We start from the raw sequence: 27,889 nt of genomic DNA on the forward strand, positions 1-27,889 counted from the left end.
GTCAGGGCAAAGAACAGTCTTGTCTCTGAACATACCATGCTTCCCTTCCTGGTGTCTCTGGCACAGGAAGTACATTCCCAAGGCTGCCCTAACAAACACGAGTGAGAAGGGTTTCCTGTCACTTGTTCAGTCCTTACACATTCCCTGTGCCTCGTTACGTATGATTCATTTCACGTCAGACTTCTTGGAAACTTCCATGCCTTTGCATATAGAGTGCTATCTTCCTAGAATGCTCTTCATCTACTGTATACCTAAGAAACTCCTAATCATCCTTCAAAACCCAATTCTGATTTTCACCAGTGCTGGGATATAGGGACACAGGAGGGAAAGATGCAATCCCTACTTCAAGGCAGAGACAATGCTGGGCATGATGGTCCCCATGTTCCAGAGACAGAAACTGAGACTCCCTGATCCTCCACCATGACTGGGGGGCTGAAGATGTGGCTAGGTCTGCCGAGCCTCCCATGTCCTCAATCCCTCCCCACTGCAGTGGCTACAGGGACACAGAACACAGACCTGTTAAATCAGCTGCCATCCCCCAGCCAGCCAGTGGCACTGACAGGTAAATCTGCCAAGTGGTGTGTCCTGCTAACGAGAACAGAAGTGGCTTGGGCAGAGACATTTGTTATTGGATGGTGCTTTGCAGAGCTTTTCCCCACCAGGAGCTGTGCCCAGCACCCAGCACACCCTGCTGCAGTATTTATGAAGTCCTGTTTTGGCAGAGCATGGGGAAAATCATCCTTGCCTTTTTAAAACTAAACTCACTTTGACTGTCGTTGCTGTTAACCATTAAAACCCAACTGTGTTAACTACTGTCAGCTCCACCAAGCTGATTTGTGGGCAGCTAGGGCCTGGTTTGTCCCTACACCTCCTTCAAGACAGAGGCAGGGAGACACTCACAGTTACTGAGGGCCTCCCAGGTGCAGGGTACTCCCCAGGGTATTTTGTAGATGCTGCCTTAGCATTTCCAAAATGGGTTTTGGGAAGTGGTAATTACCTATGTAAATCCTGAGGGAAAAAAAAGACACCTACCAAGAAGTGTTCCTGGTGGCTAACTGAGCTCAAATTTTTAAAAAGCAGAGCCTAGCAGTCATTTCTGCGTAGAAGCCTCTCACAGAAACTACACTCCACAGAGAAGCCTGGGATAAACTGCCTGCCCTGAACTGCCTACCTGCACTGTTTCTGCCATCTGAGCCAGGCTTTATAAAGGTTTCCTGGAATCCTATTTCAACCAATAGGATTGAGGCTTTCCCCCATCCAATCAGATTGGCTTTATTGTGACAAATCAAGACAGTGCCTTTTGAGCCAATCAAACTGTGATGATTTGGAGCCCTGATCTGCATGAGGACAGACAAATCAGGGACCAGGGGCAGAGACTTCTGTCCACATAAACCAGCTCCTCTCTAGCTTGGGAAGCGTACTTTCCCTTTCCACTGATTGCCTCTCCCTGGCTGAGCTGAAACAGATGTCTGTGGAGCACAGCAGACTAAAGTAGACCATCCAGAAGCGGAGCAGAGCTGTCTAGCTGGAGAGGGGCCTGGCCCCAGGGTCTTCTGGCCCCAGAACTGTCCCACAGCCACGCTGTTTTTACATAGAGGCACTGTAGCACTATTGAGCTGTTCCACAGCAGTGCTCTTTATACAGCCATGCTCTATGATTGTTTGCACTAAATAAAGTTTCTTTCTTCACCACCCCCCAAATTGGGAATTCCTACTGGCATTTGAATTGGCGCCAACAACCATGGGTTGACATATAAACTGTTACAAGGTGCTTTGCCAAAGAAAATTTCATGTTCAACTGAGCCTGCAAATGCTGAGTTCACAAAAGTACTGGACTTCTTGACTGCAAGACTTCTCAGAGCCTTAATATGCCAATGTGCATGTTGATGACTCCAAGAGAAGCATCCCAGTCCCATGTATACAACCATAAAGGCTATTTCTCCCACAACATTTTGTACACCAGTTGTACAGAACTCAAGCTGTTACTTAGTTCCATTTCTCACCAGCCCTGGAAAGTAAGTATGGCTGTCCCCATCCTAGAAATGATGACACAGGCTCATGAGATCTCTCCCATTCATTTCTATATCCCCAGCACCCAGCAGAGAAAGTAACACCTGGCAGGTCCTCCACACGCAGTTGGGAGCTGCATAAAGAGATGTCAAGTGAACTGGCACATTGAGGAGAGCTGAGAGAGCCATCTGGAACTACCTGACTCCCAACTCCTTGTACTTCCCATGGCTGCTTCTCCCAAGATGACAGGAGGGAGCCTCCCCCAGGAGACCGTGAAGATGGGAAAGGATGCACAGGCTCCTGACTCTAGCCTGGTCCTGGCCTAAAGCAAACCCTCAAGAAGCCTCCCCTAGGTTCAATTGAGTGTGGTTTCTGGAGGGCTTCTCCAGCCAATGAAGGGGTAGGAATCCAGGGGTCACATGCACATCACACTAGCTGATCATAAATGTCAGCCTTGATTAGAGACAGGAAGGTGGCAACAGCTGTTCTGCCTTTCTGAAGCCTGTGTTGGTCATAGACACTAGGATGTCCTCCTAGGAATTTGATCACTGGACTAATCAATGTTGTGTCTACAATAAGATGTAGACATGTTTACAATAAAATGTACACATGTATATTAAGAAAACACTAACAATGGCAGGTGCAGACACTAAAAAGTTAGAATCCACTATGATCTCTAGCCCCTATCCCCTAGCCCAAGCACACATTTAAGCTTGGTAACTGCATGAAAGAGCTATGACACCTCAGAGACAGAAGAGCAGGGAGTGAGGGTCTCCAAAAATGTCAGTGCCCCTAAAGCAGAGTCACAGCATATGGAGCCTGGTGGCTCGGGAGATCTTCTGGAACCAAAGGATGTAACCATGTATGGTATGCATGTATGTATGGTATGGTAAGAAATCCAAGTACGTGTCCACAGCCTAGCCTCTCCACTATCACAAGTAGGGCTGCTTCCCATGTACCCTGGTTCCACACCTTCCAGACATGAACCAGATCCCCAGACCACCCCTTAGGTGCCTGGAACCCTGGGGTGCCCCTACCCAGCAGCTACAGGCCTGGCTTTCATAGCAGATACTGAAGTGCAATGATTGGGTGACAAAGCTCATTTGCCAGGAGGCAACATGCAAAGTCTTAACCAGGCCTGGTTCGTTGGGAACATGGCTATAAATTGTTTCTGACAATTGTTTTATTTCATGCAAGCATCACCCATTCAGCTTCTAGAAAGACTGTCACACAGCCCAGCGGACTGTCTCTCCCACTCTATCTGACTGACTGATCAATTAACAATGGATGGCTACAAGCCCACCCGCCAAGAACACAGCCATGAGAGAGGTCCCCAGCAAGCCAGCTCACCCCTCCAAACTGAGTGTGGATAGAACAGGACCAGAGGCTGCTGAAGGGTGTGCCAGGAGTGGGAGCCTCTGATCCTTAATTCATGTGCCAAGGAGGCTGTGGCCAGGTCATTCCCCTCAAGAACACTGTCCTGTAAGGGGCAGTCAGCTCCTAAACACAGCTGGGCCCCAGCTATAATACCACAGAAGCCCCTGTCTAAGAAGACATTGACCCAACTTGAGACTCCCCAGAGCTGTAAAGGAGACACGTGCTATCCTGAACTAAGGAAACTCCCCACTAGTAGAGAAGGCCCAGGCCCACTGTGAAAACAGCATGGTAAGGACAACAGTAGCCCTCGAGGATAGTTGCGGAGGCAGAACTGCTCTTAGGGTGGCTGTGGCAGTTACAGTTCTGAATGACCAACACATTTAGTCATTTACGGCATTTTGCTAACAGTCTTTCTCTTTCTTTTTGGGCACTCTTTCTTCCAATTCCATGCAATCTTAGAGAGGAGTGAGGAATAATATGGCTGGTCAATGAAGATACCCCCATCTCTGGTAGCACTTATTGGCTCATGGATGGGCACATGACCCAAGCTGGGCCAATTAGAGTTCTCTGAGGATTGATCTCTTGGAGCAGAAAGGGAATTGATCTCCTCTGCTGCCATTTTTGCTATGAAGGAGGAATGAGTGACATATGGAGGAAGACTGGCAAAAGAAGGAAGTCAAGCAGAACCGACAAAGCATTCACTCTAAAGCCTAGGATCTAGCCCTTCCTGAATCCCTTCTTGGCAAAGGCCAGAGTGAGCTGAATCCTCCTCGTCCCATACAACTGAGGGAGCTCTGACTTGTATTCAATTAAGAAACTCCTACCCATGTTGGGAGTTCACCTGCCTTAAGAACTCCATGATGAGGCCCATCCCAATACCCACAGGGTGTCTTCCCTGCCCTTCTTTGCCAAGCTCAACCCTTGTAGTCCAGCACAAAGGGCCTCCCTGCCAGGGACCCTGGAGGCCCCACTGGCCCCAGGAACATTCCTACATAAACTTTCAACTCTGTCATATTCCTCTGCTACTTTGTTGCATAGAGCTCTCATCTTGCCCTCTCCCCTTCTCTCCCTTCCATGGTGAGTTCCTGGGATTCTGAAGCTAGCTTGTGGAATGCCCCTAAATTCCTCAGAGCCATGCTGATGTGTGTTGGAGAAGGAAACAGGGCCACCCCAGCAAGCACCTCCTAGCATTCTGCTTCCACCTTAATTCACCCAAATACCTGGGTAGCAGGTGCTATGTTTATCCCCATGTTATTAATGAGGAAAGTGAAGATCAGGAAGCTTATTAAGTCAGCCACCTAAGGTCAAAAACTCTGCCTCCAAATTCTCTCAATCCCTCTCTCCACTAGACAGGAAGCTCCATGTGCCTGCCACATCCACCACCCACTCCAGCACCCAACAGAGCAGCTGGCCCAGACGAGACACCAGTGAATTTCTGTGGAAGTGAACAGATATCCTCAACAATACCATACCTAGGGATCTTCTAGGAGCCTTCCAGGAATCCTGCCCTCCAGAAAAGCCCCTGGAAGGAACTGAAGGCAGTGCAGGGGATGATGAGAAAGAGGGAGTGTGACGTGGAAGAAAACACAAGGCTAGCAGAGGCCGGGCCCTGGCACTACAGAGCCCCACACAGGAGATGGTGGCTGCCTTTGGGGATGGATTCAGTAACTACCCAGAGCTGGCTGCAGCCACATTAATTAACCTGCTGCTCCCAGGGGTCAGGTAGCTCCCGCTGCACCTCCAAACTGGGCCAGGCAGGCAGAACGGTGCTGCACAGTACACACTAGGGAAGAAATTTCCCCACCGGGGAGGACAGCCAGGAGCTGGCCTTCACAGATGGCCACACTGAGCGCACTGATGGGCAGTGATGAGGCCAGCCATACCTAGCTGAGGAACCCATGAGAACGAAAGGGTGCAGGAGAAGAAGAGGAAGGCTGGAAGTCAGTACAACCAGAGGTGGTCTCAGAAGAGAGGTGACCCCGGGAAAAACGAGTAAGGGACTCTCAAAGGATCACTGACAGCATCTTGTGCCAGTCTGGTGACCAGCTCAGAAGCATTCAGTTGTTCATGCAAGCTGCATTGACTGGCATCACCAGGGTGGCAGACATATGCCAGAGTTGGGGGCCCAGAAGACAGCAGTTGCTGCCCTCCTAAAGCTTCCACTCAGGATGGGAGTGGACAAACAAGAACAAGATCAAGCATCTAGACAAATGGCACATTAGAAGGAGATAGTTCCGTAGAGCAAAACCAGGCACCGTCACAAGTACCAGGGAATGGTACAGGGAATGGGGTGAAATTCTAAACAGAGGTAAGGGACGAGCTCATGGAAGCAGTGACATTCTGAGCAGAGACTAGGGAGGGTAAAAGTGAGCCCACAGGTATTTTGAGGGAGAGGCCCCTGCAGCAGCTGGAGGCTCCAGGACTCAGATCGTAAAGTAGAATGGAAGCCACAGCCAACACAAACAGGCAAAGCAAGAGGGAGTTCAGATGACTGGCTAATAGCATGCTGATAAATTAGTGAGAAATGTATGGAAAACAAAGCACCAAAGTACCAAAAATTCAATTATTAACATCAGGAGAAATAAAATGTGGAACAAGAGATGCAAAGACTCTATACAGTAATGTGCCACTGATCTGACTAGACCAAGGGCAAGAGATGGGCGTGTGCAGGGTGCAGGGGACCTTGGCTTGGAGGGTCTGAGCTGGGAGGCTTCCAAAGTGGTTCTCTAGGCTACAGAGTTCTGAGGCTGCAGTTCTTATTTTGATGGATCAATTCAGAGATGGGGACCCTGGGGTTTTGCCATGGGGATTCTTAGCCTGGGATGCTTTGCCAGGATTTCTGAGCCTAGTGGGGGGTCCAGATTTAAGGGTACTAATTCTGGAAGTTCTCTCATGGGCTGGGAAAGGGTTCTGAGCTTGATGTTCCATGCTGGGACATCTTGTAAAAAAGAGTCTGGGCCTTTCCAGCGGAGGGGGTGGTGTAGCAAAAGACAGCTAGATCTTCAGCGTTGCCTACCCTGCTCACTCCTGAATCCTTGAGTAGATTCAGGCCTTTCCCCATCCCAGTGTTGAGACATCCTTAGCCAAAGGGACTCCAAATACAGTGCCAAGAGCAGGGACAAGAAGAGGGCGCGGGAGAAAGACCAGGTCACATTGCTCTCACACTCGAGGGCACGTCCCCCAAGGCCTGTGGTGGAGGCACCACTGCACATGCTGCCACAGCCAGTACCGGGAACAGAGAGGGCTGTGAATCACAAAGTCGCACAGCATTTCCTGGTCAACCAGGTTCTGATCCCAGCAGTACCTCAGGCCCAGGCCAGGGAAACCAAAGAGGCTGAATTCCACCTGCCCACAACACATACACACACACACACACACACACACACACACACTCTCTCTCTCTCTCTCTCTCTCCCCCCCCCCCACCACCACCCTCCTTTGAGTCATCAGCCAATGGCCACCGGAACCCAGAAATCTTTTTGGGCAACTCCAACGACCTGACCAGGGCAGCCCCACACAGTTAAGAGGTCCAGTGACCAAGGGTGGGCCTTTGTAAACACCTAAGAGGGTCCTGAGACAGGGTCAGGCCCCCAGCATAGGATAGGGAGGCAGGGCTGAGAGGAGCTGTGGGTCTGGAGAACAGGAGATTTGGCCTGGCCTATTCCAGCTCCAGGAAGCCCCAGGGAGCCTGCACAGCTTCCTTGCCATGTGCCATCCTCAGTAGAGGGCAAGCCTGCCCAGCAGTTCAATATGCGGAAGCACCGTCCATTGAAAAGTTCTTACTTGGGAATACTATGTATAAACATTTGCTTCCCTGGAAAGCATCAGCTCTTCCAAAATAAAGATCATAGTTTTCTTTGCTGTGCATCCCCAAGTTGAGGGCTGAACCATGGATGGATGCATGCATGGATGGATGGATGGATGGATATTTCCTTTCTAATATCCTCACTGAAGGGTCAACAGAGAAATTTATACAGCAAACAAATGTTCTCTCTGCTGTGGTCAAAGCAATGCTAATAGTTCTGTACATCACTTGTGCTCTTAAAACCTTACTCTGGAGATGGAGAGATATTCAGAATTCCACCCAGGAATCTGGGCTGGGTTTTCTGCAGGCATTTATTTGCCTCCTTCTAACATAACAGAAATTCCCAATACTCATCTGAAGCTACCTCAAAGCTAATCTTCTGAATTTCTATATATAAAATAAATCATTTAACAAAAAAATCTGTATCTACAGTGTATGCAACAAAGGAAGATTTCAAAGCCCATTAACTCACAGAGATAGTATGTTACTGGGGGAATATGGGCTGTATAATTAAAACAATTTAAATCTGATTATAAAAAGTCAGCAGGCTTTACTGTTTGCCACCATCTCACTAATGGAAAGAAAACCAATATCTTGAGTTTTTTTTTAAATTACTCTAAAATTATGAATTAGAACACACCCGTCCCATCACTCCACTGCCTGATAAGATACTCCTTCCAGAAAAATATTCCTTACAGGGAACACAAGCCATCTCCACCTCAGAGCTCTGCTCCGTTTACACAGCATCTGGTGGCTGAGTTCCCCATGTCAGCCAACATCAGAGGGGGTCCTTTCTGGAGACCCCGGTCTCAAATTTAGTGATGCCTGGTTCTTGTCCTCTCTCTACAGAACTCCAGAGCCCAGTGTCCAGGAAGGGAAAACCAAAGGGCCTGGGACAGGGGGATGGACTAAATGACAGTTCATAATCCAGCCAGGGACCCCTGTTTGTGGAGCAAAAGAACGCATTTCAGTCTGAACTGAAGGAGCATGCCCAGAGCTCTGATGAAGGAAGCCAATGGCTATACACACCCCATTAGCTCACCTACTGTGGGCCTGCAAGGGCAGGGAGGGGGAAGAGCTGACTGTTCCTCTGGGGTTTCCACATCCCTATGGGGTCTCTCCCCTCACAGCTCAAAGCCTAGACCTAGGTGCATGGCTCATGGTGTCCTCTATGGTCTAAGCCCGCACTTCTTACCTACCCTAGCTAGCGCTCAGTCCCCAGAGACTGAACCACTTCTGCCAGGACCACAGAGGGAGCTCTAAGACCCTGCAGATCTCACCAGGCTGTCAGCATCCTCCTCCTATGCCCAGAACCCTGGACTGCTGACAGATCCTGCCAGGTCACATCTCTGAGTCTTTTGCTCAAGCTGTTCCACCACCTGGAGATCCTGTTTCCCTTTCTTCACCTGACCAACCCCTTATTTCCCCAGTTAACACTCAGCTCAAAAGTCTCTTCTTCCAGGAAGCCTCCTCTGGTTGCTCCCAAGTCCATGCAAGCTTAGGTACCACACTGTGCTCCCACAGCCCTTAGCTGGCTTTGTTCTCCTGCAGCACGGATCACGTTCTTAGCCCACTGGTCTGTCCCTGACACACCCAGCCCTGTTGCCACAGCATGCAGGGTGGAGAGCCAGAAGAGGCAGGTCCTTGCTGCTAAACATGGCCTGTCAGGGTTCCCCTAGAGAACAGTCTTAACCAGAAACCATCCTCTTAGCCCTGGCCCACCTCAACCCCCATAAAGAGGCTCAAATTTCTTCTTGACCCCGTCCCCTGCTTGCTCCAGCTGATGTTAATAATTTTAAAGCAATTAAGTCCAGCAAACCGTAACCAATTAAGTAAGGACTGGTGGCTGGTGAACCTACCACAGCCTCACCTCCGCCTGGGCCTGTGTGGAAAGGGTAGATGGATGGGGATCTGATTCCAGAAACAGCCTCCGAGGCCTAACCACCTCCTGGCAGAGATATAACCTTCTCCAAGCAGCCAGCCGCCTAATGAGTCTGTCAGGGGACTTCTTAACAAGATTAGGGAGGGCCCAAGCTCTGCCTCAACGGTGTGGAGAATTTCTATTCAATTAGTTGTTAGGAGTGGGGCAGACACTGCCTAGAAGGCTGCAGGAGCCCTTGCTGATAAGGCAGAACCCCCCCTCCCCCCAACGCCCAGCATTCCTAGTATTGCCCTGGCAGCTCAGCATCCTGCGACTGGCCTAGGGCAGTGGCTCCACCAGAAAGAAGGGTGAACAGAGCTGGGCAGGGGCATGGGGTTGCGAGCCCAGGACCCCTCCAATCCCTTGGATCCTGGACAGAGCTCTCAGGAGCGGCCACAAATGGGCCATCTTGAAGAAGAGAGCACAGACGCCTGCCCACAATAGGTATGTGGGGGTAGGAAAGACCCACCCACATGGAGGAGGCTGAATCTGAGGCCAAGGGCATGTTTGCATCTAAATATAAAGTGGGGGCACAACCCCAGGGTGCCATGGTTTGGCCACTTTACAGGGGCCTCATAACATATCCCCAGCAGGCCACCTGATAGGCTCCCCCAGAGAGGGGCTCTCTGGGGAGATGACCCCTAGCCCCACCCGCCCCAGGGGTCTCAGCCCATCTTCAGGTGTGTGTCTGTGAGTTCACCAGAACACTCACTCCTGCATGTTCCTCAGAGTGCTGAGAGGCAGAGTTCAGGGTGCCTGAGTTCACGGGCCTCATAGGCACCGGCTAAGACACTGGGGGAGACCTGCAGGACAGGGTGGCAGAAAAGAGGAGTCCCCAGCCCCAGCTAAGGGAGCAGAGTAGCCAGGGAAGACCTCCTGCAGAGCATACCAAACTGAGACCAGACCATGGCGTGATGGGGAGACTGAGGTACAGGAGAAAGTGGGTGAACAAAAAGGAGAGCAAGGCTCTCTCCCTCTGCTGGCACAGGGAGGGCAGCAAGGATGCAGCAGGGACAAGGCTGGACACCCAGCCAGGGCCAGACCATAAGGGCTCAAATGCTAAGCACATACCTCATCCTGCAGGCCAGGAGCCCAGGAGCCCAGCCAGACAGGGGTGTCAGGAAGATGCGCTGAGGTGCAAGGCTGATAGGGGCCCACCCACTCTGTGCAGGTGCCTAGGCTGGTGTGCACACTGCCTGTTTGTGCAAATGTACGGATGTCACAGAGGCGTGGCCAGAGCAGAGCACTCACCAGTACTGATCAGTGGGTGCTGAAACTCATCACAGACCTGCTCTCCTCCCTTTAGTGAAGTTCATTTTCTTGGCAGGAGCTAAGCAGCCTGACACAGTCGGATTCCTAAGCTGTGCTCAGGGGCTTCTCCTGATGAGATTTTCATCATTAACAACGGAGCTTCAAAGCCCCTGCAGCCCCTGCTCCCTGGGAGGATTCTAGTTCATGCTTCCTCAGATGCCAATGTGGCGGGGGTGCCAGTTACATCCTGGCACATGGGCACTGCTTACCATCCCCTGGAGCACCGGCCAAAGTGCTGGTAGGAGTATTGGGCAGTGTCCCTTCCCGCCAAGCTCAGAGCAGACAGGCTCCCTGGATCCAGACCTGCAGCTGCTCCTCCCTCCCCTAAACCCTTTTCCTGCCCTAGTCATCCCCATTTCACACACGTGGAGACTGAGGCTTCCAAGCCTGCCAGAGGACTCCAGGTGGCAGACAAGACTAGAAGCCCAGGTCATGGCTCAACCCAATACCCAAGCAGCCACCAGCCAGAGTCCCCAACAGGTATAGCACCTGGGCCCAGGGGAGCTTCCGCTTCCCCTGTGTAGCCCCCCTACCCCTAAAACCCACTCCCACCTTCACAGGCACACCTGAGGCCTATAGAGGGCATGGACAGGCCATTGGTCCTGCCCCTGACAGAGCAGCTCAGGAAGGGAAACACTTTTCCAAAATGGGGCCCCCCAAAACTATGTCCCATGCCAGCCAGTGAGTGTAGGAGAGCCCTCCATTCCTGCTGTACCCTTCACGCTAGGCCTTTCACTGCCCCATAGATGTACCAGGGAGAGGCAATGCCATCAGCTCCAGGAAAAGATCTCCAAGTCCAGAACTGACCAAGAGGGAAAGGCTAGCACAAGTGGGCTTTAGAGGGCAGGACAGGGCTGCTGTAAATGCAACAAACCTCCAGGTCCCACACGTCACAGGGTCCCAAGTGGCCCTGAACATGAAGGCAGGACCCTGGTGAGCTTGCAGAGGTCTCAAGAGTGGAGGTCCCATATGTCCGTCCAGCCTGTCCCCCATCCAGGGACTTTCACTGAGTGCCCATGACCAACCCACACTGGGCTTGGCTCTGGGAATTTGGCAGTAAGACAGATACCCCTACCCTCACAGACCTAATGATCCTCAGAAATGAATTAAGAACTACAGATGGGGAGGCACACAAAGGAGAAAAAGAAGGCTTTGCTACTGAATAAGAGGCACCCTACTTGGAGCCAAGAGGAGTCTCTCCAAGAAGGTGATATCTGGGGCACAGCTGAAGGCTGGAAAGGAACATGCCATGCGAGGAGCCTTTCGGATGGCAGTAACAGCATGTGCAAAGTCCCTGGGGCGGCAGCATGCTTCTCCTCTTGGAGAGACAGGAGGAAAGCCAATGTGGCTGAAGCAGAGAGGCCAAGAGCAGGTGAGGTCAGCCCTTGTTGGGGTACTTAGGAGTTTGCAGGCTCTGGCAAGGGGTCTGGATTTTATTCCTCATACAGCAGGAGCCATTTAAGAGTTTCTGCAGGACAGGGAGACCATTGTATTTTCTACAGGTAACTCTGGCTGTTATGTGAACAGTGGCCTGAAGGGGAGGGCAGAGGCAGGGAACTGTGAGGAAGTGACTGCAACAGTCCAAGCTGAAGCTGAGGAGGTGGCAGTGGAGATAAAAAGAACCGGGCAAAGGCCAAGGATAACAGGAGGGTCGCGGGTAAATAACAAGGAGAGTGCTGGCTGGGCTACCAATCCTTCATGTTTCCTAAGCAATCCCTGCCTAGTTTTGCTCCCTGTATAGTTCCCAGTGGTGCCTAGGATCATCCTACAATGCTGCACATCCAGCCCTGGGCACAAGGTGTCGGCAGACACCAGATATCACCAGATAACCTCAGCTTTTTAATAGGTCATCACCAGGAGCCTGTAGCAGAACAAATGTTACCAAGCCCACCGTATTCTCTCCCTTGGTGAGTTTTCCAGACTGGCTCCCAGTGCCACCCATGTGACCGGCCCTGAGGCTTCTACAATGAAGGGAGGACGAACTGAAAAGGCTCAGGCTCCCAGCAGATTCCAGCATGCTGATCCATGAAGCCTGTACATAAGACAATGTTCATGGATAGAAACGGTGCGGGACCGATTCCGGTGCGGTGGTGCAGCAGCTAGTGGGATAAGTGTTTCCATCTGAGGCAACCCTGTGTCCCATGGGTGCTGGTCAGCCAACCAGGGAGCTGGGCAGTGGGAGGGGCTGGGCCCAGCATTTGGCATGTTTCTGAAGTCAGTGAAGACAGCACAGATCCCCTGCAAGCTGGCTTGGGCTGGGAGGGAGAGCTGGCCCCAAGAAAGCATGAGTTAAGAGTCACAAAGCTCTGAGCAAACTGGACTTGAAAGCAGTCAGTGTGGAGTTGCACACTGGAGTCAAACAGCACAAGCCCAAGTTGAGGTATCTGAGGTGTCACCCTTTCTTGGATAAAGGGTCCAGGCTTGAGGACCAGAGCCACAGAGGGAGGCAGTGCTGACAGCTGGTATTCACTCAGGCTTTATTAATATCAGCAGAGAGTCCAGATGAAGCAGTGACAGTCCCCCTCCCTCTGCACTGGCCAGAAAACATCATGAAGACAGTTACTGTGGCTCCTGTTTACTGAGCGCCTCCGTGGTGCCAGGCACTGGCTATGTTCTCTACAGTCATTACTTCATTTGGCCCTTAAGACAACCCGTTAAGGTAGTTGCCACTGTCCTCATTTTATAGGCAGAAAAGCTGAGGTCAGCAAGTTAAGTCCCTCATTGAGGCACATCAGGAATGTTAAGAGGGGCAGTAACAAATGGATGGATCCAAAAGAGAATCAGGTGAAAAATCATCAGGCTCCAGGATGTGCAGCCTGGCCCCAGGCCAGGGTGTGCCCACAGCCCTTCCCCTCCTGTCTTAGCTCAGATCATGAAATACCATAGATAGGGGATTTCAACAACAGACATTTATTTTTCATAGTCTGGTTACTGGGAAATCCAAGATCAAGGTGTTGGCGAATCCATTTCCTCGTAAGATCTCTCTCTCCCCCTAGCTTGTAGACTGCCACCTTCTCACATGGTAGAGAGAGACAGAGAGAAGTTCTATGGCCTATTCTTATTACTAATTCTATCACGAAGCCCCCACCCTCAAGACCTCATCTAAACCTAATCACCTCCCAAAGTCCCCATTTCCAACTACCATCACATTGAGCATGGGGGCTCCAACATGTGAATCTGGGAGGGTGCACAACCATAACACCTCCAGGACACCAGGACCCTTTGATTCTGCTGACCTACATGGCTGGGACCACAAGAGAGTCACTCCTTGGGGTGGGCAGACGGACTGGCTCCCACCCTCACCCCACTGATACAATGCCAAAGTGCCAAAGGGGACACCAATGATGAAGAAGGGCCCAAGCCACTGCCCACAGCCTCCTTCTGACCTTGGCCAAGTTAAGTGACTGCCACTACAATGACTATTTCATTGGGGTGATCTCTGAGGGACCCCGAGACAGTACCACACATCTGGGTCCAAGGATGTCCCTTAGGAGTAAGGGGGAAATGATATTTTTTTCAGTGCCTCATGAACTGCCCTGTCTTAGAGCTGATCTGAGTCCCTTTCTTCCTGCAGCCCAATCTTCAGGAGATATCACCAAACACAGAGCAATGGGAAATACATGAGAAAGCCAGCCTCCTCTGGGCACTGGGGGCTCCCCTGGGATGCCACATCTGAACTGAGAAGTGAAGGAAGTCCAGGAGGACAAAGAGGGAAGGGACTAGAGGAGCTCCAAGCAGCAGCTAGAACTGCTGGATATTTCTGCTGAACGGGCCTGGGCAGCATGAGTATCTGCACCACATGCATATACACATACACACACACGCACGCACGCATGCACACACCCTCACACATACGCACACATGCACACATGCATACACAGGACAGGGGATCTCTGCCTAGATTCCACGGAATGCCAAGGTCCTGACCCAGCCTCCTAGACAGTCCTCCCTCCTCAGCCTTGCCCACCACAACATGCTCCCCCAGGGGCATGGCCACCCTGCCTACTGCCGCAGGAGGGGCACAGGCTATTAACATCCTGCACAGCCCCGGCTCAGTGCTGTGGGCTGTGCAGTGTCATGCCTCAGCTCCCCAAAGCCTTTATCAGGTACACAGGAAAAGTCCTAAGCCAGCCCTAAGCTGAGGCTCCAGCTTGGGGCTCCATGACAGGGAGAGACTCACGGTCAGAACTCTAGGCCCAAACTAGGAGCCTACGGGACTTGGAGGCAACCCACCAGATTTTTGGGGCCACTGAGAGCTCTGAGTGGAGTCCTGCGAGCCACCTAGGGCTGAGGAGCAGTATTTGATACCTGCAGCTATTACAGGAAAGGCAGAAAGGACCCTAGATCTGAGCCAAGTCAGGGCCACCTCAGTGTCCGAAGCCAGCCCACATAATGACCACCACTGAGACAAGCACAGGAAGCCTAGCCCAGAGCCCCCGAATGTGATCCCCTCTCCCCCTGCCTCTGGGTGCTGAGAAGAAAGCCCCCAGTCCGAGTCCAGGAGCAGAGCCAAAGCAGGACCTCTAGACTCCACCTTTGCACAGAGCAGGAGGAGCTGCACAGGGAGGTGGCACAGAGCCCCAAGGCCTGGCCAGGGTGAGGCTGAATGTGCAGGAATTGGTAGCACCAAGAGTATCATATACCCTTTGCAGGGGCCCAGGAAGACAAAACAGAAGGTGGCCAAGACACAGGGGGAACAAATGCCTACCAACACCCTGATATGCCACTACTCAACCCTTAATCCCAGCATGAGGCTGAGCACGCTTCTGCTGGGCATCCCATTGGATTGCTGCTGGCCGACAGCCTTCTTCCTGCCAGGTATATATGACCTCTCTAGAACCATCACCACTTCACAGATGTTGAAACAGGTTTGGAGGACAGGGCGAGTGACCTCTCGGCTGATCAGCCACAGAGCTGAGATTTGAACCCAGACCTCCCTGACCTTTTTCCACCAAAAAGAGCAAGTTATGTTTGCCCTGTGGCAGGCTGCTGGGGGGCTAGGCCATGCTGCTCAGATTCTAGCCACTCTGTGCATTCACAAGAGCAACACTGCAATATTGTTCAGGGACCATCCGCAGGTTCCTGGAGCCCCAGTCCACACAGATGGCTCTAGGCAGCCTACATAGGAACCATGTTGTCAGTGCCAACCTCCTTTCCTGATCCTCTGGGACACTGCAAAAGGCTGGAACTCAACTCCCAGCTCCCATAAATGGTGCAGAGGCCCATTTATCCTGCCAAGCCCACGTCGGGAATGGCAGAAGACCAAAAGCTCCTTGGGACCACTCAGGCTGGTAATGTGACAACCATCCCTACCTCTTTGCCTGGTGTTTTAGCTCATTTCTTCAACTGACCCTCACAGCTGTCCTCTGTGTTGTCACTTACATCCTCCAGTCAAGGAAACCAAGGTAACATGCACAGAGTCAGAGAGCAGAGCAGGGTCGGGAACCCTGGTTTGCAAATGAGAGCAACAAGACTCCTCTTGCCCCCATCTCCTGAGCACCGCGTCTGTTCTCATGTGGAGGCGTGGGCGGCCCGGGCCGACCGCTGCAAAGGGACAGGAGCAGAGATGCAGCTGTGACATCTGGCTGCCTCTGTCTGGGTTTGGTGAAGGACTGATGTGAGGGAAGCAAACTGGGTAGACTGAGCCAGCCAGGTCCACATGCCCCAGATCGGGCAGGAAGAAGAGATGCAGCCAGGGCTGAGGACCATCCTGGGCCCCCAGCTGGCAGCCTGTGGCTTTACCCCTTGGGTGCCTGCCCCACCCACAGCTTGAGCCCAGAAACATATATAGAAGGAGGCCATCTAATCACCTCGCAGCTACCCTGCCTATGCTACAGGCCTGGAAGGAAGAACTCTGGGTCTTTCTCTTCCCTATCCATAGCCATCAGGCAGAAAACTGGCTATTTATAGGCTAGGAGGAAGGTCTTTGAGAACTCAGCTGATAGGATATTGCCTTGCTAGGCTCTGTGCCTGTCTGAGAGGCCACACCCCCAAGGAGCTGTCACAGGCCAGCCCATGGCGGAGAGCTAAGTCTCTGCCTAGCCCAATGCTGTAACAAAAGAGAGAGGAGCTGCTGTGCAGGAAGGCAGGGGTGAGGAGGGCACGGGGAGGGGATGAGGGAGAAAGCCGGGAGGTCTGTAAGAGGAAAAGAACCACAGAGAGGCCTGCTGACGCCACAGGAAGGGCCAGCTTGCCAAAGTCCAGCTGTGGGAGCTCACTGGTGCTGGCCACAGCAACGGCCAGGCCTGGATGCCAGTCTTCACCTCATTACTTAGGAGGCATTTAGCCCAAGTCTTCTGAGAGTGAGGCCTGTCCAGGCCCTAGTTTACAGAGAAAAAGATTAGTAGACACTGAGAAGAGTACAGGTAAGAACCCAGCTGGGGCTGAGGACCCAGGCTTTCTGACTTCCCACCATACCAAACAGCTGCCCAGAGCTTTTTGGGGCAGAGGGAAAAGTAAATGAGTGGGCAAAGGGGAATTGACAGGAGCCACAGATTTGACTCAACAAAGATTCATTGCCTAAAATTGTTGTTGTTGTTGTTGCTGTTGTTTTAGTAAGTCACCAAGGAAATGGGAGAGATGTTTTGCACAAATAGGGTAGCAGATATCTGTGTCATTCACCAAATATTTCTAGCTCTCCCCTTTCCAGGCACACTGTAAGACTGTGCTTCCTGGACTCCGTGGGCCTGGCTGGGACCACATGACTAGGTTCAGCCAGTAAGTTTTAAACAGAAGTGATGTGGAGTTGTCACATCCAGATCGAGTGCCCCCCAGAGCTCTTTTCCTGGGGCACAGCAACTGGCAATATTCAAGCTGAGTGACCATGATGAGCCAAGCTCTAAGCTGACCAGTGATGGCCACTGTAGCATGGGCAAGAGGTAAATTTTTGTTATGTAAAGCCACTGAGATTTGGAGATTATTTGTTACCACAGCATAACTTAGTCTGTCCTGACAGATATAAAGGGAACCACAAAACAAAACCAAAGGGTAGGGACAAACAGTCACTTCCCTGGGTAGCCAAGTCTAAAAAGATTCACATCTAGGGATTGGACTTGGTTAGAAATGGTTTGGGAACAAGAAGTGCAGACTGAATGTTCCAGATTTTTAGGAGATGGCATTTTCTGGGTAGTAAGAAGTCCAAGTAAAGAAGGAAGATGACAGCTAGAGGGGACAAGTCTAGGGGACTTTGACCTGGCATCTATAGGAATTTGGAAAGACAATCTGTTTGCCCTTAGAAGATGTAGCTCTGACTGCTAAGGGACAAACTCAACTATCCTCCAAGAGAAACCTGCAGAAGTGGTATGAGGTGTCCACCTGTTCACTGCCAGATAAGCCCAACCTCCCAATCTGGGAACAAGTGAATGACAATAGAAATACTAAAAGGGAGACTCTAGAACCTAAAATACATGGACATAGATGGGACAGGAGTATAGTCTACAAAGATTCAGAGTGTGTGTACATGTGTGTGCATGCACGTGTGTATACACACAACGGAGGGACCCTAGAAGGAAAGGGAGCTCTGAAGCCTGGGAGTTTGGCAGAGGAAATATGGCAGTCACTCCTTTACACATCCACAGACTTGTGAGGAATCCAGACAGAGAACTAGATGGTTCCCCAGCCACAGCCCAGACCCAGTGAGGGGCCCTCAGTGCCCATAGCCATGGGCAGAGCCATCTTCAGGCTTAAAGCATCTCTGGAAGCACCCCTTGCAGGGCCAGGAAGAGCAGCTCTATGTGGCACCCAAGTAAGACTGACATCTGCAAGGCTCTAGGTGAGTGTAAGGTAGAGGAGAGGCAAGTGGGAGGGGTCTAAAGGAAAACCTATCCTGGTTAGAAAAGGAGGTTATTGGCCTGTGTAGTGACACAAACTTCCAAAAGCAAATTTTTCTAGGAACTTCTTTAGGCACAAGCAGCTTCCAGGCTCGGGGAAAGACATGGATGTGTCATTGGAGAGCACAAATAAGTCTAAAGAGGCCCATAGGCTTATAGTGTGCCATTCTCCAGAGCGAACTTGGTAGACATGAAAACATGGCTATAGGTCCCAAGTGACTCTAGCACGTCTGGCTAAGAGAAGAGAATGACACCAGTAAGCAAGAGTGCAGTCAACCATGCAAAAGAAAGGGAAGGGTGGGCAACATGCACTGTCTACAATGAGCACCAACAGGTACGCCAACATGGAAGAAGAAGAACAGCTCACGAAGTTCCCCAGGTCCTGACCCCTGGAAACTGTGAATATGTTAGGCTACGTGACAAAGGAGCATTAAGGTTGCAGATGGAATTAAGGTTGATAACCAGATAACTTTCATCCTGGATTATCCCAGTGGGCCCAATGAAATCACATGGGTTCAAGGAAGAGGGAGGCAGAAGAATCAGAGGTACAGAGGGAGCTGTAATGACAAAAGCAAAGTCAGAATGACAGGCCCTAAGAAGGACCCTACCCACCATTGCTGGTTTGAACATGGAGGAAGGGGGCCAGGAGCTGAGGAAGGCAGGCAGCCTCTGGGAGCTGAAAAGGTGAGGAAATGGAGCCTCTCCTAGAGCCTCCATATGGAATCAGCAAAGCTGACACCCTGATTTTAGTCCAGTGAGACCCATGTCCTTCTGACCTGCAGAAATGTAAGATGATAAATTTATGTTTTTAACTAAGTAAAAATTTTGTAACAAAATTTGTTTCAATGCTGAGAGAGAACTAATACAGCCAAGTGAATGGGAATGATGGCAGTGGGCCTATAGGCATCTTTAATGGTACTAACATCACACTCAGGGAGACCCTGACAGTATCTCCCAGGCAGGGACCAATAAAGCCATTCCTAGAGAAAGCAGTGGGTCCACCATGGATATGGCCTCAACAGGACTTACAATTCTGAAGGGAAGCCAAGGAAAATGCTGGACGCATCGAAGCTCAGGGAGACACACCATCTAGCAGAATGTGTATGTACCAGCATGCTGTGTGAGGGCATGGTGACAACCTGGGAGTGACCAACACAAAATCACCAAGACCACCAGATGGCCATCAACAAGCTCACTGAGTATTATCTTCATTTAATTTCATTGTTTCATTGTTTTAGTCTGTGAACTTCAAGCTATAGTTTGGTGGATCTTTACCTTGTCTTTCTAAAACACTTTTGTGCTTATTATAACTAAAAGGAATACTGCCTCACATATATTCCTTTATTCTTGCTCTTTCCTAAACTGTTATCTTTCCACTCTATGGCAGATATCTCTGCAGCATAACCCGTAACTTGAGCCTTTTACTTATAGTAAAAGATAATACTGTGAAGAGAGGAGACTAGTATTTAGCCAGCTCTTTTATTCCTTTATGCATTTATATAATCTTCTCCTTAAGCAGGCACTTTAAAACAATATAAAACCTTTTATTTAACAAATTAGTATCTCTTATAGTACCTAGAAGACAAATTTTCACACTTTGTTAATATGAACTTTGTAAATCAAGATATAACATTTTAAAGACTTAAATATAATTTCTATAATTATTTGCTAACTTTAAATCTTCATCAAACACACATTCATTAAGTGTGATCCACTTTTTTACATAAACATAAAAAAACTAACCAACTAGCTTAAAAGGTAGTTTGTAAGGAGCTTATACAAATCGGCATGAAGAAATTGTAGGTATAAATCATAGGGCCAAAACTCAAAGTAGTTTCTTATTTTCTTCCATAATACTTAAGCATATCTCAGCATAAATTATTCCATTTTTTAAGAAATAAGTTTTTTGAACATTGGAAAATATATGCAGCCACTAAAAGTAATGTTTACAAATAGTTCATGGTGATTTCAGAAAAAGTCAATAATATGTTAAATGAAAAAAGGAAGACATACAACTGAACAGAATGGGAGCTCTTAGCATTTATAAAATATGGTAGAGAAAAAAAAACTAGAAGCAAACAACAAAGGTAGAATTCACAATGATTTTGTTCTCTTTTTTTAATCTAAAAAAACTTTATTTTAAAACATTTTTTCAGTCTGAAAGAAGTTATTTACATTTTTCATCATTTTAATGATGAGTCTGACAGAACCTCCTGCTGAAAATCAAGTAAGACCTGGAAGTAAGGAAGGTTTGGGTGAACTGCAAGGTTATAAATCTCATTTCTCCCAAATATAAATTGCCCTGTCTCTTTCCTGTACATTCCACATTTTATAGAATGAACATGCATTGCCCTTTCTCTTTTTACATTTTTAAATTAACTCATGCTCATTGTAGCAATGCATTTCTTTTGTCATCGGGGGTGGGGGAGCTAAGTAAAAAGCTAAAAACATTGTAAAGGTCAGTGAGGGTCCCCTCTCACAAAATTCACTAGCTTAAGAAATGATGCAGCTGAAAACATCAACAGCCTCAAGAAAAGCTGAGATGAATTCACAGCTGGATCAAGGAAAGGAGAGGGATTTAATGTTTACTGAAAACCTACCACAGGCCTTCCATAGACAATTTATGCACATCTCACTCAATTAATCCTCATAATAATCCTATGAAGCAGGTACTATGATTGTTTCCTTTTAACAGATAAAGCAATAAAAGCTCAGAGCAGGGCCAGGACTCCCCCAGGGTCACATTGCAAGTGAGGCAAGCAGGATTTGAAAACAGTCTTCATGGCGCTGTAACAGGGCGGTCTGACCACAACTGACCACATCGCTGGGGAGTGGGTGAGACCCCAATGCAGGGAAACCCTAATCCAGCACAGAGGCTGCACTCCCCCAGAGAAGGGAAGAAAGGCAGGGAGAAACTCCAAGGCCACAGATTAAAACGGCAGCAGCAGCAGCAGGAGGAGGCTGTCCAAGGACCTGTAAACAAGCCAGCATGCACAGCCTCCTCCGGCAGCCAAACTCAAGACCCAGCCAGACGGAGCTTATGCTTAGGCTGCACAGGCAGAAAAGGTCAAAACACACGTACATGGTGGAGGTCAGGGAGCCACAGAGGAGCCAGAGCCCCACCCGAGGCCAAGACACTACATCCTTGTCCGTGGCTCTGAACTCTGCCCCCTTGTGGAACATGGTGACCAGAAGAGGCGCAAAGACAAACATGGTGGTCATTAGCACACGTTAGTTGAAAAGCTGGCCACACTCACAGCACGTGGGATTTGGGGAGGGGACTTATAAACAGAACTGCAGGCAGAAGCCTATTCTCTCACTTGCCTCACACTCTCAGTTGGGGTATGCTCAGGGCTTAGGCCTCACAGAGTCAGAAGCCAGCTCGCAGAGGCAGAGTCCCACACTGGCTCATGTCTCAAGAGCACGAGCCCCTGGGCTCACCCTGAGAGCAGCACACGGAGGCATGAGCTAGACTTTTTCTGCCAGAGGAACGTTCCTCAGCCCCAGAGGCATAGGCAGCCTTGGACGCCAGAGCCCCATGGAGGTAGCTTCCCCTGAACAGCCATCTGGAGTGATCTGGAAGTGCACCTCAGACCCCAGCAGGGAGAGAGCTATGCAAGATGATGGTGACACTAGAACCCACATGTGTGCATCTGAAAGAGAGAGAGCCTGAGCATAGACACCCATTCATATAGCCGCCATGAGCTCCCAAAGGACAGATAAAATGAGGCGAGGTATCTGGACTCTTTGGTCCTAGAGGTGACTGCTTTTCTGTGCTTTGTGGATGAGGTTGGCTTGGAGCAGGAATGGAGCACTGGACCAGGTACAGTGCTGTCTCTTAGACCACAACAGAGATAGAATCAGCTCAATCTCCGATCCACAGGGGATCACTAGGAGCTTCTCCAGTCCATGATGGAGATTAAAATCCAGTCTGCCTTTGCCCCCTTCATCTTTGCCCTCTCCCTTACCCCCAAAAGTCTTTTCCTTTCCCACCCAAACTGCATCCACCACCCACGTCCTATTGCAATGAACATCCAGGCCCAAGAAAGACAAGATATCAATCAAGCAGGGCCAAGCCACAGATGGACAGCACCCCACAGAGCAGAGAAGGAAGGACTCCCAGAAAGCTGAGTGCCTGCCCAGCCAAGCTCCAGGCTAGGGAAAAGCAGCCTCTGAGCACTGTTCTGAACTCCCTGAGGCCCTAGAGGGCTGGTTGGTCCCACCCCTCATAGACATCCAAGGTTCTGCACAAGGACATGGAATAACACTATGGATTTCTGCTCACACAACTCATAATTTGAAAGCATACACCAGCTTTAACCAGCACACACTTTCTGGTTAGCCACAGGCAGCTAAGCAACAGCCGGTCAGTACCCCGCTACCTTTCAGCCACCAGAATCCAACTACCTAGTGCAGACATTCACACACACTCTCACACTCCACTGTGAGACTGTGTCAGCCTGCAATCCTTGGAGCCTGAGGTATTTTTCCAGTTCTACTAATAGAGAAACTGAGACCTAGAAAAACAAGGTTTCTATCAGAAAAAGTCCCTGGGTAGAGCCCTGTGTCTCCAGGACAAAGTTGCATTGGGGCTTAAAGGTTGAATGACCCATAGCTATTTTTGTTGGGCTTTTAATATGTTGGTAAATTGCTTGATTAGTTAACAACAGTTAAAAATCAAATTTTCCATTACAGTCCAGATTTGGGACTCCTCTTTTAAAAAACTCAGCATATCTACAACACTAGGATTTTCATTCCCAAATGGCAAAATCGGCTAGAACTGTGGAACATAGGCAGGGTCCCAACACACCGTGAGCTTCTGGGTGCAGGAAATATGTGCTTCCCCACTCTGTCCCCAGCTCCCCAGCACAAAGAAAGAATGTCCACAGAGACAAGTGTGTGGGAATGTACCAAGGGAGCAAGAGGCACTTTGAAAATTGTGGCAGGAACTGGACAAGCTTGTGTCACCCAGATCCCCACTCAAGGTACAGTCATTACTGCCTAACAAGGCCTAGCATCACCTGGCTGGAGCCCAGTTTCATGAGGGCACACAAAAGAAATCCAGGGGTGGGCAATATGGGGGCAGGGACGGATGGTGGGACCACACACCAAGGACAGGATTCCTCCTCCAGGACCCTAGTGGACATCTGACCATGGTTATCTGCCAAGGCGGGAAGCAGCAATTCCCATAATGGGCAACAGCAACCTCATGCCCACTTGCTACAACTCCCAAAAAACATTCAGAACTCGGTTTGTATAAACACCTTAAGGCATACTTATACTTGGATCATCAGGCCCAAGAGCTCGGCCTTCTCCCTCCTCTATTACACCTAAGAATAGGAGACTCCCAAAAGACCTATTTCCAGCACAAAGTTTCCCCTAGCACGAACTCCAACCTTCTGGACCCAGATCAGAGCCTTCACTGAGTCACCCTATCTTTGCAGGTACCCAAGAAACCAGCAGCCAAGCTATAACCCTTGGCAGAAGGAGGACTCCGAGCTCAGCAGGCTGGGGGAGGGAGGGCCAGCCAGGAGCCCTCACCAACCTACCTCTTCCTTACACCCATTGTCCTGCCAATTCCTCCTGGGAGAAATCCCCACATTCTGTGCCACCAGCTGTGCCCTCTATCCTCAGCACTCCTGGCCTCAAAGTCTAGTCCACAGATACAGGAAGGAAGGCAGGGGAAAGGAAAGGGACCTGGGCTGGGCAGACATCAGGGGCGGAGAGCGTTTCAGACCCTGAGGAGGAAGTGACTGGCGAGCGGTCGGAACCCAGGTTCCAGAGCCAGCCTAGAGCAAGGTAGAACAGAAAGAAGGGAATGAGATCAAGCAGGTAACAGCAAACACCAGTGCCCCCACCCCTGTCCAGTTCCCTGCGCACTTGTTGTCCCTGCTCCCATGCCCGATCTAAGGCAGGGGCTGTGGTCTAGGGCGGCCCGAGCGCAGGCTAGGATTTACCTGCAGCCAGGCCTGGACCAACTGCACTCCTTTCCTGGACAAACAGCGCCCACCTCCGGCCCAGGCGGCGGCGCCTCCGCCCACAGCGGCGACAGCGAGAGCGGAGAAACCGGCTCCTCCAACCAGGCAGAGAAGCACGGCCCGCTGAGAAACACGGAGCCAAGACACTGAGAGGGGCGCAGGACGCGAAATGCGGCACGTACTGGGCTGTGCTCCAGAGAGAGGAGACAGCAGGCTCGACCTCCAAGAGCTCCTCTCCTCGGTTGGCAGTGAAGAAGACACCAGACATTCACACACCGAGGTCAGAGGACGTGCACGGAGGCAGACACGCCCACCCGCAAACACTCCAGAAACAAACGCGGCCCTGAGCCACTGACTCCCGCTCGGCCAGCACAGGGCGCACACACGCACCAACCCAGCTAGAAAGGAGCCGCATGAACCGTGACACGCCCCGCCAGGAGCCCGGCTCCCAGCACTCGCAAGCTCCCCGCCCCGGCCCCGCTGCGCAGAGCACTACTAGCGTAGCTGGTTTGGGGAGGGACGAAGAGCGAGCACTGTGGCTGGTACCGCGGCTGCCCAGGCAGGCACACAGGAGGCTCCACGTACAGCCAAGCCCATCGCAACCCCGCAGGTCTTTGCTGCGCAGTCTGGAAGGCCGCGGCCCATTTAGCCCTGGGCACCGTGGCCACTCACCTTCTTGCACGGCCTGAAACGGGTTGTTGGCCTCGATGACCTTGATGGAGTAGGTGATCTTCTCGCTCTGCAGGATATCATCGTTGAGGCTCAGGTCAGATACGGCCAGCTGGAATACCCTATCGTCCTTGGCCGCGTTCTCCTCGAAGATGGCACCTGAAGAACAGGAGGGGTCAAGACCTGGCCTGGAGAGCCCTCCCTCCCCACCTCAACCCCACCCGACCCCCACCCCTACCCCCGCCTTGGTCTTGGGGCTGGCAGGACCTCTGGTTGCCAGGTGGTGGGAGTTCTGGGCTGGCATTTCAGAATAGTTGAAGGCTTTCCTAAGTCAATCAGCACAGGATGCCCCCCACACACATACACAGCACACATATGCACAGTTAACATGAATTACACATGCACATCACAGATGCTGCCACCACTTCTCACAGCCAAGCCCCCTCGTGACCCGGCTATGCCCCACACAACTGACTGAGCCAAGCTGGAGTGACCTCAGATAGCACACATATACCCTGACATCTCAGGAGCCAGAAAGTTACCCTGCCCCAAACTCAAAATCGGAATGATGTCTTCCTTCTGCCCAGCACATTCCCCTGTGTGTGGAGCTAAGCAGGCAGGCCTGGGGTGGCTTTCTTGCTCCAGGGGCTTTCTTATTCAGGGGCCTTGAATAACCAGCATTTCAGTGCCAGCCTGGCTTCCCTGCAACACTATCCAGCCTGACCCCTGGACTCCGACTTCTGCTCTCCATCTCTCCCTGCTGCTCCTTCCTGCTTGAATGTTGTGGGGAGGGGAATGTCCCCTAGACCCCTTGCCTTCTGACCCAACAGGGCTGAGAAGCCCAAAGAGAGCTTATCTTGAAAGGTCCTTCTAGAATCGCTAAGAGCTCTTCCAGGGCGGCCTCTGGATGGCCTTTTTCGAGCTTAGCACCACCTTGGCCCACTCTGAGCTTCCAAGTCGCCCGGCCCGGCCATGAAGCCTGGGCAACTCCGGAGTCATCCCCACGACCCAAGAGATAGGCCCAATGATCCTCCTGGAGCTGGTGGCTGGGCAGGCAGAGGGAGGCCCCCAGTTCCTGGATGCACCCAGAGCCACAATGCTGACCACAAGACCCGAGCGCCCACCCACCCACACCCAACCACTTCGGGAAGATGGTTTACCCCCTGGCCCCCGGCAAGGGGAGGGGGGTGATGCAGCCCACCAAACCCACCCCACCACCCCTCTCCACCTCCCCTCTCTACCCCAAACTCCCCCTGTCCCGCCCTGCCAGTCCCACCATTCGGGCCTCCTCTCACATCTCTGAATGCCCTGTTTCTCGGTGCTCTCTGGTCTTCCCCAACTTCCGGAGAGGCGACTGCAAAGGGGCTCACCCAAATCAACCGCCCTCGACCCCCCAACCCAGCCCAACTTCCTAGAATTATTCTCCTGCTGCTACCAACTCCCACACACTCCCTCTCCGTCCACCCCCTCCTTCTTTCCACTCTCATCTTCCCTACCGGTTCTCTCCCTCCATCTCTTCCCGCTCAGCGCGCGCACACACACTACCCTCACCAGCGCCACCGCTGCCGCCCACGCTCTTCTTCCCTGGGCTCCTACAACCCGGAGTGTCTGCTGGCCCCCAAGACTTGAACCTCAGGAAACTCTGGGACTGTCCAGGATTGGGCTGCAGCCGCCACAACCAGATACACACACACACACACACACACACACACACACACACACACACACACAAGAGAAACAGACAAACACTGGGTCCACTCTAACAGGCTGGCTGACAGTCGCGCACTCACCAACACAGGCTCAGTCCCACACATCCCAAAGCCCTCTGGCAGTGATACCAACACGGTGCCAGGCGCACACACAGCGACACATACTGACAGCACCCACCCACAACACACGGTTCCGGCTGGGCCTCTCCTGATTCTGCCCTGCCAACTTGGCGAGACCCCAGGCCCGTTCCGCCCCTTGCTCCCCACTGATCTGAGCTGTGCCGAAGGACTGGCCGTAGCCCGCCGACGGCTCCTCCAGGGGTACGGGCCTGGGAGCGTGTCCATGACCGGGTTCCCCGAAGCCGCGGCCCTAAGTGTTGGCAGAGGCCGAGGGACCCCGTGCAGGGAATGGAGCTAGGGGGAGCGGCGAGGGGCCCGTTGGAGCGCGGTGCGGCCCGTGCACCGCTCCTCCGCGGGGCGGCGCGGCCCTTCGATGGAGCACCGCCCGCGGAGCCCCTCGGACCCGGGAACAGCCAAGTTTGGATGCCGCGCACCTCCAGCATTGCTGAGGCCCCCGCCCTGCCTATGCCCGGCCGCCTGCTGCTCTCACCGATATGGATGATGGAGTCGGCCCGCACCGACACGCACTGGCATATCCAGGGTAGAAGCCACAGCGTCAGCGCTTCCATGTCCCCCAGGCGCGCGGCTCATCCGCCCGGGCCCGGGGTGAGGCCGAGGGCAGCGCGGAGCGGGGAGGCGCCCGTCCGGGTGCAGTCCCGGGCCGCTCCCCGGGAGAGCCGAACCCGCCCGTGCGTCTTCCCCCCGCGCGCCCGCCCCTGCTCCCGGCGCCCCCCCCTCCCGCCCCAGGCCAGCCCAGCCCCGCGCGGTCGGGCTCCCGCTCCGGCTCCGGTGGCGGCTGCGGCGGCGGTGGCAGCCCGAGCCCAGGCCGGCGCAGCGGGGGCGGCCAGTGGCAGCGGCGGCGGCAGCGTTTCCCGCGGCTTGGGCGGCTTCGGAGGCGGCGGAGGCAGTGGTGGCGGCGGCCGGGCCGGCGCGGCGGCTCCGGGTTCGCTGTGTGTCTGAGCCCCGGCCAGGAGCGAACTGCGGAGGACGCCCCCTCCCCTCCCCCTCCCCCTCGGCTCCGCTCCCCCTCCCCTCCCTGCCCGCCTCCCGCCCCTCCGCCCTCCTCTCGACCACGTGACTGCGGAGCCTCAGCTTCGCCGAGCGCCGCTCCCCTGCTCGCGACTCGGAGGGGGCACCGGGTGCTTGGTGCTCCCGGCCTGG

General features: G+C 52.1%; 1 protein-coding gene across 2 annotated transcripts in view; it reads right to left on the reverse strand.

Moving 5' to 3' along the window:
* GRID1 (glutamate ionotropic receptor delta type subunit 1) overlaps nucleotides 1-27,313 on the reverse strand; it is a 714,118-nt gene extending 686,805 nt beyond the window's left edge. For both annotated transcript variants that reach the window (XM_054580465.1, XM_054580464.1), the window contains exons 1-2: nucleotides 27,219-27,313; nucleotides 24,903-25,058 (exon numbers count right to left, since the gene is read on the reverse strand). In XM_054580465.1, the coding sequence (XP_054436440.1) occupies nucleotides 24,903-25,058; nucleotides 27,219-27,297 (235 nt within the window). In that variant the 5' untranslated portion in view covers nucleotides 27,298-27,313. The remainder of the gene's footprint in view (nucleotides 1-24,902; nucleotides 25,059-27,218) is intronic.
* Between the last annotated feature and the right edge of the window lie 576 nt (nucleotides 27,314-27,889).

This window comes from Pteronotus mesoamericanus, unplaced genomic scaffold, assembly GCF_021234165.1.
Source record: "Pteronotus mesoamericanus isolate MK-2021 breed Mesoamerican mustached bat unplaced genomic scaffold, CSHL_Meso_final contig_59, whole genome shotgun sequence".
NCBI classification, from domain to species: domain Eukaryota; kingdom Metazoa; phylum Chordata; class Mammalia; order Chiroptera; family Mormoopidae; genus Pteronotus; species Pteronotus mesoamericanus.